This window comes from Pan troglodytes, chromosome 14 (genome assembly GCF_028858775.2).
Source record: "Pan troglodytes isolate AG18354 chromosome 14, NHGRI_mPanTro3-v2.0_pri, whole genome shotgun sequence".
Lineage (NCBI taxonomy): Eukaryota > Metazoa > Chordata > Mammalia > Primates > Hominidae > Pan > Pan troglodytes.
Window position 1 is genome coordinate 20,776,656 of NC_072412.2, and position 10,277 is coordinate 20,786,932.

Below are 10,277 nucleotides of genomic sequence, written 5' to 3' on the forward strand. Positions count from 1 at the left end.
TTTTTTTTTTGAGACAGAGTCTGGCTCTGTCACCCAGGCTGGAGTGCAGTGGTGCGATCCTGGCTCACTGCAACCTCCGCCTCCGGGGTTCAAGTGATTCTCCTGCCTCAGCCTTCCAAGTAACTGGGACTACAGGCATGCACCACCGTGCCTGGCTAATTTTTGTATTTTTGGTAAAGATGGGGTTTCGACACGTTGGCCAGGCTGGTCTCAAGCCCCTGATCTCAAGCGATACACCCGCCTCGGCCTCCCAAAGTGCTGGGATGACAGGCATGAGCCACTATGCCCGGCCTCACATTCAGGTTCTTATAGGGCTTACTCTCTACCTCAAACACATAGTATGTAAACCAAAGCCATTCTCTTGCTAAGAGGATTTTCAGCCAATTGTTAAGATACAGAGCTTGTTATATTTATATCTTCAGTTGGTGTAAAATGCGTAACATGCATTTGACTAAAATGCAAAAATAGTTTATTAATATAGTTGGTTTTTGCCATGTCAGGATTATTTTCCAAATTTAAAAATAATTTAATTGGCTTGAGGTTTACCAGTTGAAGCATCTCAATAATTGAAATGAAAATATAATCTTAAATTCTAAAATGAATATTTGATATTTTAATGTGATAGCAAAGGACAAAATCTTGCTATATAAAGACAAATATAAATGTTAATAATATATATTAAAAATGCGATCTTATATGTAGTCACAGGTTAAATTGACCCATCTTTAAACTTCAGAGACAAAGGTATATCTATTATTAAAACATTATAGATGTCATCAATTAATTCACCCATTCAATAAATATTTACTGCACCTACTATGTGCCAGACTTTTTTCTAGGCCCTTGGGACATAGCAGATAAGAGCGAAGTCTCTTATTTACTTATGTTTTCTAATGGGAATATGGGATGACATGTCTCTATGGCTCTAAGTGTGTAATTTAATATATCTGGGACAGTTAGTAACTTAGCTGATTCTAACCATTTCTAGATATTGGTTGTCTAATATTTCTATAAATGCCAATCAAACCGAAGTTAGAGAAGGTCACTTTGTTATTTAATGCATTTCAGTTCTTTCATTCACCCTAGATAAACATTTATGATGTGACATTATGTGACTGCGATTATTCTAGGTACTAAGAATACAGAGATGAAAAAGACAAGAGGCCATTCTAGTAAGGGGAGACGAAATAAACAAGTATATAAAATAATTTCAGGGCCGGGCGCGGTGGCTCATGCCTGTAATCCCAGCAGGGATTTTGGGAGGCCGAGGCGGGTGGATCACGAGGTCAGGAGATCGAGACCATCCTGGCTAACACGGTGAAACCCCGTCTCTACTAAAAATACAAAAAATTAGCCGGGCGTCATGGAGGGCACCTGTAGTCCCAGCTACTTGGGAGGCTGAGGCAGGAGAATGGCGTGAACCCAGGAGGTGGAGCTTGAAGTGAGTGGAGATCACGCCACTGCACTCCAGCCTGGGCAACAGAGTGAGACTCTGTCTCAAAAAAAAAAAAAAAAGAATTTCAAAGAGCGATAAGTACTATGAAAGAAAAAAAAAAAACAACTGATAACAGAGAAGACTTTTACGTATTTATAAATACAAATGTAAATAAACATATCAAAGAAAATATCAATGAATTTGTATAATAAGGAATTTGTATTTATTTAGATTAAAAAATACAGCATTATAGAGAATGCTATGCAAAATAATTTTATTTTTCAAACAGTAGTGGAAAAATTTTCTATTGAAAAGCAAACAACAACAACAAAAACCTGTTATGAATTAAAAAAAACTAAAGTATCCAATATTACGTATAATTTGGAAAGAAAATTTAGGGAGTAAATGAAATATTCATGCAATTAACGAGTGAACAATAACAAATAAAATATCACTGATATCACTGTTGTCAACTGTGAACTATATTGTATTTTACTTTGGCTTTGCTGTTTTTACTTTTCTTCCCCAGTTTTGGGCATTATTACAATGACTTAAAATAGTAATGGTGCCAGGTGCGGTGGCTCACACCTGTAATCCCAGCACTTTAGGAGGCTGAGGCGGACGGATCACCTGAGGTCAAGAGTTCGAGACCAGCCTGACCAATATGGTGAAACCCCGTCTCTACTAAAAATACAAAAATTAGCTGGGCGTGGTGGCATTCACCTGTAGTCCCAGCTACTTGGGAGGCTGAGACCAGAGAATTGCTTGAACCCGGGAGGCGGAGGTTGCAGTGAGTCGAGATTGCACCACTGCACTCCAGCCTGAGTGACTGAGCAAGACTCCATCTCCAAAAAAAGAAAATAAAAGTAATGGTTCAGAAAGCTTTACTTTTAGTCTCATCATCTACTGTTGAGTATCTACTTAGTGAAATGGAGGTTTGTTTTAATCAGTTTGGATTTGCCAATATATGATTCTAGCTTATAATAAGGAAATACAATAGTAACCACAACACAGGGGTCCCTAACCCATGGGCCATGGACCAGTAAGGGTCCATGGTCTGTTAGGAACCGGACCACACAACAGGAGGTGAGTGGTAGGTGAAAAGAGCATTACCACCTGAGCTCCACCTCCTGTCAGATCAGTAGCATTAGATTCTGATAGGAGCGCAAAACCTATTGTGAACTGTACTCCTATGAGAATCTAACTAATGCCTGATGATCTGAGGTGCAACAGCTGCATCCCAAAACCACCCCCACCTCCATCAGTGGAGAAATTGTCTTCCATGAAACTAGTCCCTGGTGCCAAAAAGGCTGGGGACCACTGCCTTAACACTTTTATTATTTAAATTCCTGCAGGAAAGAAGTACACTTATACCTTTCCAACTCTAAAACTCTCTAGGTTCCTAAACCTCCCTTCTCCATTGAAATAACTTTTTATAATTTCAAAAAATGTATCAAGGCTTAAGAATGAAGCTATCCTTTTATAGCAGAATGGACTGGAACAACAGAATAAGTCTGTCTCCTCCCTTCTATGATTTCTGATTTTACATGTCTGAATCAAATATAACATTGTAATGGGAGTAATACTAAAAGCTTAGAAAAGTTTTCAAATATTGTTTTAAAAGCAGCAGTTTACATAGAAATAACTGATGTGCTAACATGATCTAAAACAAGTTCCACTAAGAATTTCTTTGTAGGAGGCACTATTTTGTTGGCCAGGTGTAACAACACCATACATAGACTTGCAATTCAGAGTCTTTACGAATTTATCTTTTAAATGTCTTTTGAATTCATCCACTAATTTAGCTATCATCAACTCTCTCCTGAATTATTGCAACAGCTCCCTAAATCTAGTTTTCAATTCACTCCCTTTACTAAAGTCCCAATACTCTTTCCAAAGGTCAGAAACAAATTTGTGACATAGTATTACATGGACTTATTTATGCATTAAATAATATGATATGGTGGCAGGTTTAAAAAGTGTTTTCATTTTGAAGAAGTGATACTCTGAGATACTTACAACAACTCTAATATAGTAGGAAAATATCTGAGATTTCTGTTCATGACAAAGGCAGTTACTGTAATACCACTATAGCTTGTTGCCTACATTCATTAAATGAAGAAAACATTAAACAATTTATGAAAACAATGAAACAAAATTTTTGTCGATGAAATTTTGTCAATGAAAACAAAAATGTAATCTTTTTTCTAAGTTCATGGATCCCCTAAATTCTATGCATGGACATATGGGGGTCCATGAGGGTTAAGAAATCCTGCAATGGCTTCCTGCTGTCCTCAAGATAAAAATTCCTGTCACATGGCTTATGGGACACTTAATCATCTGATTCCCAGCCATTGCTCACACCCAATTTTGAACCCCATCTTTTGCAGCTCTTACTCTGCTGAGTCCAACTCTTACTTCCAGATCTCTGTAAAGCTATCTCCTTTGCCTAGAAAACTCTTCCCCTTCTCTTTGCCTAGCAAACTTGCAGTCACCCTCCAGGTGTCAACCTACACATAATTCCTTCAGGAAACCAAGACTTTGTGAAATACTCTTCCACTATGCTTCCACAGCACCCAGTATTTAACCCTACCACAGCATTTATCACATTGTATTAAAACTGCCGTTCCCCATTAAACTGTAAGCACATAAACTGTGTCTCTAATCCCTGCTCCTGGCATATTGTCTAGCACAGAGTAAGATTTCAATACTTGTGAAAGGAAGAAAGTAAAGAAAAAAGGAAGGTTCCAATTTATCTACTGTTTCATGACATGAAACTCTACCCTTAATTCCCGACTGACCCTCACAAATGCAAGCTGTTGGTCACAATGGGAACTAGAAAAGTGTAGGACTCCATTAATATAAATTTATATTTTTATTGGAAAAAAGCACTTAGTGTAATGACTGAAAATGAAGGACATATTCACTATTATTATTATTATTATTATCATTATTATTATTATTATTTTGAGACGGAGTCTTGCTCTGTCGCCCAGGCTGGACTGCAGTGGCAGGGTCTCGGCTCCCTGCAAGCTCCGCCTCCCAGATTCACGCCATTCTCCTGCCTCAGGCCCCCGAGTGGCTGGGACTACAGGCGCCCGCCACCACGCCCAGCTAATTTTTTGTATTTTTAGTAGAGACGGGGTTTCACTGTGTTAGCCAGGATGGTCTCGATCTCCTGACCTCGTGATCCGCCCATCTCGGCCTCCCAAAGTGCTGGGATTACAGGCGTGAGCCACCAGGCCCGGCCGGACATATTCACTATTATTATAGGGCCGCGTCAGGAAGAGTTTACCAACGTGGAATACCAATGTAACTATATTAATGCATAAAATTCTATTGCAATGAAAGATTCATCACAAGCCAAAATTCTGGTATATATCTAGCTCAACTACGCACACCTGTCCCTAAAGTAGTGGTAGTAGGCCCACTTCTTAGGGAAATCTATCAAAATCACTGAGGTGAAGGCAAAGTTTTCAACCTATAGGTCCTCTCAATCCTTCCTGTATTCAGCCACTGATGCTGAAAGGAATGTCCACCGTGGTGGCAAAAGGATGAGAACCACTGTCTCGGTCCAATAGCAGATCAGGCAAATGCTATGCCAACAGACCTTATAAAACGATTGATAATAAAATGGTTTCTGTATTACTTTAGCTAAGATTAAACTTACAAAGCTGCAGGGAAGGAGAGCTGAGAGTTGGGAAGAGAATCCAAAATAACTACACTAGTGTGAAGCTTTTAGAATCCAGTCAGGGATTTAAAAGGAGAAAGATTAGAAGTGGGCCAGAAAAAAAAAACAATTAGATGGATAAGTGAAATCAAGAGTCTACAAATTGCAGCTGGCGGGTGAGCGGTATTTAAGTCTTGTTCTAGGGATAGTGAGTGAATCACTTTAGTGGGAAGGTGCCTGAGTAGCGTCAGGTCAGAGTGTGACTATAAAAGGCTCTGAAAGACAAAGTTTTAAAATGTGCATTTTGGCCGGGCGCTGTGGCTCACGCCAGTAATCCCAACACTCTGGGAGGCCAAGGCAGGCGGATCACGAGGTCAGGAGATCGAGACCATCCTGGCCAACATGGTGAAATCCCGGCTCTACTAAAAATACAAAAAAAAAATTAGCTGGACGTGGTGGCGTATGCCTGCAATCCTAGCTACTTGGGAGGCTGAGGTAGGAGAATTACTTGAACCGGGGAGTTAAGAGGTTGTAGTGAGCCGGGATCACGCCACTGCACTCCAGCCTGGGTGACAGAAAGAGACTCCATCTCAAAAAAAAAAAAAAGTGCATTTTACTCTTGGCAAAATGAGACACTGAAGAAGGGTTTCTGAAGAAGGGTACACTGTGTGGTTAAAGTGATACTCCGGAGAAGATTAACCTAAGGGTCTTAAAAACAGGATGAATCGGCCGGGCGCAGTGGCTCACGCCTGTAATTCCAGCACTTAGGGAGGCCAAGGCGGGCGGATCACGAGGTCAGGAGATCGAGACCATCCTGGCTAACACGGTGAAACCCCGTCTCTACTAAAAACACAAAAAATTAGCCGGGCGCGATGGCGGGCGCCTGTAGTCCCAGCTACTCGGGAGGCTGAGGCAGGAGAATGGCGTGAACCCGGGAGGCGGAGCTTGCAGTGAGCCGAGATAGCGCCACTGCAGTCCGGCCTGGGCGACAGAGCGAGACTCCTCTCAAAAAAACAAAAACAAAAACAAAAAACAAACAAAAAAACCAGGATGAATCTAGGGGAGAGAAACTAATGATGAATACACTGAACTCCTTGGCACAAGATTCACAAAAATGCTATAAAAACACTAGATAATAGATCTTTCCATTATATATGTTTACAATATAATTATAATGTATGTTAATACAAATAAGGAATATCAGTTGCCAATACTTAATTTTAACTCAGAAGGCCTTCTTTCCTCTCTTTTTTGTTGTATCTGAATGTTCCTTGAGTTTTTCGCTAGAAAGGCATAATGTAAATCTAAAAAAGAAAATAATAAACTACTACTTTCAATTTTCAAAAAAGCTCATATGTAAAAACTTACTAAGTCTACAAAAATTTTAAAGCACTACTCATTCAAATTTTCAAATGCGTTACAACATCATCTATCCTGAAATAGGGAACTTGAATCTTTTTTTTTTTTTTTTGAGACGGAGTTTCGCTCTTTTAGCTCAGGCTGGAGTGCAATGGCTCGATCTTGGCTCACCGCAACCTCCGCCTCCCGGATTCAAGCGGTTCTCCTACTTCAGCCTCCCGCCACCACACCCAGCTAATTGTTTATATTTTTTAGTAGAGACCGGGGGGACGGGGCTGGGGTGGGGAGCGGCTTCACCATGTTGGCCAGGCTGGTCTCGAACTCCTGACCTCAGGAGATCCACCCGCCTCGGCCTCCCAAAGCCCTGGGATTAAAGGCGTGTGCCACCGCGCCCGGCAGACTCTTGTCTTTAATAGATGGAGGTTTTAGGAGCAATTTTTGCTTAGAACTTATGGTCCACTAAGATATTAAGGTTTATAATCATGCAATAATGTTCCTTAAAGTTGATAATAAAATCTGGAAATCAACTGGTTAATTTTTGTGGCTGACACATTCGTGACTTAAAAAAGCAATCGACAGAACTTCATCATGCTATATAAAGAAAAGATCGTAAAACTTAGTTGCAAAGGTTAACAAAGGTATATCCCACAGGGGTAACTGGACGCAAACCACCTGCGGATGTGAATGCCACTTCACTGACCAGAGAGGTAGCAAGAGGCGAGGCGCAGTGAGATTCTGAATCAGGAGCCTCGAATTAAGACACGCCCACACTCATCACCACTAAATTAGTGCGGCCAGTTTTGCGGGCCGTGGTGTTCAGCGTCCGCGGGGTTCTCCCAAGGGAGGCAGAATCTCCGGTCACCAGCCTCGAAGGCCCTCGGGGGCTCAGGCCGGGGGCTGGTCCAGGAAGGAGCGAGTCCCACCAGTCGCAGGGCGCTCCGATCCGCAGCGGCACCTCCACCCACGGCTCCGGGAGAGCCGCCCAGCGCCAAACCACTCCCCGCCAAAGGGCGTCAGGGGAGGGAGGAGCTTGACTGGGGCTAGCAGAAGGAGTTCGTCCCGTACCTGTGCGGAGACTGTGAGACTGCCATCCCGCGCCGCGACATTGACGCGGCTGTGGTGCCAGGCCGCTCCTGCTCCTGCCAGGGCCGCGCCGGCCACTGCCGCTGCCAAGGGGCCGGGACTCCGCACAGCCTGTCGGCTGACAGCGAGCCCCCGTCGCAGTTTTCCGCCCCAGGCCGCCAACCGCGCGCAGCTACCCGCAGCCGCCGCCATCTTTGCGGAAGCGCATCTACACGGCGCTTCTCTCCCGGCGCCGCCGCCTACCGCCTGGGAACTCTCGCGACATCCGACAGGCTTCCGCCCCGCCTACCGGGCGTGCGCCGTGGGTGCGGTTGCTGAGGCGACGCTCGCAGCCGCAAGAGGTGGCCTTCGGTTCCGGGGCTGCCTTCTAAGGCTGTGGGGATGGGATGACAGGAAGAGTATGAAGACAGTATAATATGACTTCCTAGTCCAAAACAAGATAGTGCCCTCGGTTGTGTGGGCAGGTTTCTCCTTTTCATTTTTTCATCTTGTAAAACTGTGAAACGTTTTTTGAAATAGTCTCTTCTGCATCTGTGTTGTTCATGTCTTCCTATGCTTATAGTCTTGACTGTTCTTTCATTTCTGCTAAAACAACTCTCAGACAAGGCATTCTGTTTATTTCAGTCACTCACTATTTGCTTATAATGAATTTAAATTCAGTTTCAACAAAAGGTTTGATAGTAGCTCTTATCCTACCTAGAACTAAAAGTCAGAGACAGCAGCACACCAGCCTCATGTCTCTATCATCAGGGACCCAGAGGTTTTCCCCAGTGCAGATTTAGAACGATACCTCAGTCCTGGCTGTTCCATTGGTGATAAGTGATGTAGCTGAGGCAGACTACTTGGTTTTATTTAACAGTCTCCAATCCTCCATTCTTTGGTCTTCACTTTTCCTGAGTAACTCTTTTTAATAAACTCTTTGTTCAGCCTCTGAAATGTCCCCAGCTATTAGAAGCTTTAGTTGGGCATGCAGTAACGGAGCCAACATCAAAGGGGCCAAGACTCCTAATCACATAATCACTGCTGTCTTGAAGTTTTGCACAAAACAAAACTTCAAGAAACAAAAACAAAAACCTGTCACACGAAATCTAATTTGATCATTCAGTGGAAGTTCCGTGGATCCCTTTGTTATTATCTGCCCTTAATCCTTGCTCCCTTTCTCTTAGCCCGCTTGTCTAAATTAATCTGCAGTCAGATGTTCCTCACTTTTCCCTCAGCTTCTGGACTTACTTTTCAGTGTGCCTTCCCAGGTAGGAAGTAGAGAGATGAGCCTCACTTCACAGACTTGTGAGCCAGACCTCGAGGTTTCAATCTTAGCTCTACCAGGATGATCACTGTGGTTTGGGGCAAATTATTTAATCTCTCTGAGTCTCCATTTTCTCATTTGTAAATAACTCACGATTTGGTAGATGATCACTGCTATTTGGGGTAAGGTATTTAATCTCTTTGAGTCTCAATTTTTTCATCTGTGAACAACCCTCTTACAGTTTGGGGTGGGGAAGCTAAATGAGATATTTTATATAAAGTGACTAGCCAAATGCCTGGCACATGGTAGGCTCATGACAGATGTGCGTTTACTGTGGTCAAGGTTTGGTTTACTTCTGCCCTGTGAACACAAATGAGCTTGACTGAATGTCCATGATTCCAGATCACTAGCCCATCTTAACCTGAGATTTTCCTGCTTTTTCGTATCTAGCCTGACTTTGTCAACCTCTGGACGGTTTTTCACCTCTGCTAACTCTGGTAGCTTTGGCACATGTCCTGCTTTTCTGGACTATTGACATCTAGCTTGTTTCCTGGTGATAATAGGACTTCTAGGATATTTTGGACACCCTGGATGTCTTACCTTGTAGTTTATTCTTGATTTCCAGAAACCACAGTCTTTACGTGTATACTTCTAACTGCCTAATTCACACAGTTCCTCTAGGTATTTAATGAAACCTGGCATCTATTACTCAGTATTGCCTTAAGCCCAAGATAAGTTTAGATTCCTATTAAAACATATAGCATATTTAAGAACATTGTCTTTCTCCCACAATTTGACATCCTTGTGGGTGAGATGTCTTCCTTTTCTCTGTTTCTCTAGCACCTAGCACAATGCCCAGCACATAATAGACATTCAATGAGTGAGTAAATAAGTGAATAAATAAATGGCACAAATGAAACTCAGGGGTTCATATTTCTATGCTTTGGCCATCCGAAATACAGAAGTATATTATTCCTTTGGGGTACTTTATTTTCAAAACAAAAGCTTCTTTTTATTTTGCCAAAAAATCTTTGAACCCACTTGGAAAACAGTGTAATTAGTTATTTTTTAAATTTTCATTATGTGCCCAGGCATCTAGAACTCTCACTTATAATTTAATGTATTCAAACTTTTCTTATGCAGAGGAAACAAATTCTTATAATAGAACCAATCTCTAGTCGAATAACCATTCTAAGTATGAAATCTTCCTTGGCAGCTGCTGACATTTGTCTAAGCACATTGACTATATTGGTCTTTTTGGGCTCCAGCTTTGTTCATTTCTTCATCATCAGCTGTAAAGTCCTGGGCTGGGATGTATTTTCAACCATGCAGTTTATAAACCAACCCCCAAATAAGAAGCTGCTTCTAAAGCTGTACATTGTATGCTGTTTTAAATAACTGGACGAAAACAGGATGGAAATACTTATTGTTTCAAAGTATTCTTAATTCACTTACTCCTGCTCTTTTTTTCTGAAGAAGAACGA

General features: G+C 42.0%; 1 protein-coding gene across 1 annotated transcript in view; it reads right to left on the minus strand.

Annotated features, from left to right (window-relative positions):
* The window catches only part of MICU2 (mitochondrial calcium uptake 2), a 111,572-nt gene extending 103,731 nt beyond the window's left edge, over positions 1 to 7,841 (minus strand). Inside the window, exon 1 of the mRNA XM_001150674.7 lies at positions 7,530 to 7,841. Coding sequence (XP_001150674.1) covers positions 7,530 to 7,739 — 210 coding nt within the window. The 5' untranslated portion in view covers positions 7,740 to 7,841. The remainder of the gene's footprint in view (positions 1 to 7,529) is intronic.
* Between the last annotated feature and the right edge of the window lie 2,436 nt (positions 7,842 to 10,277).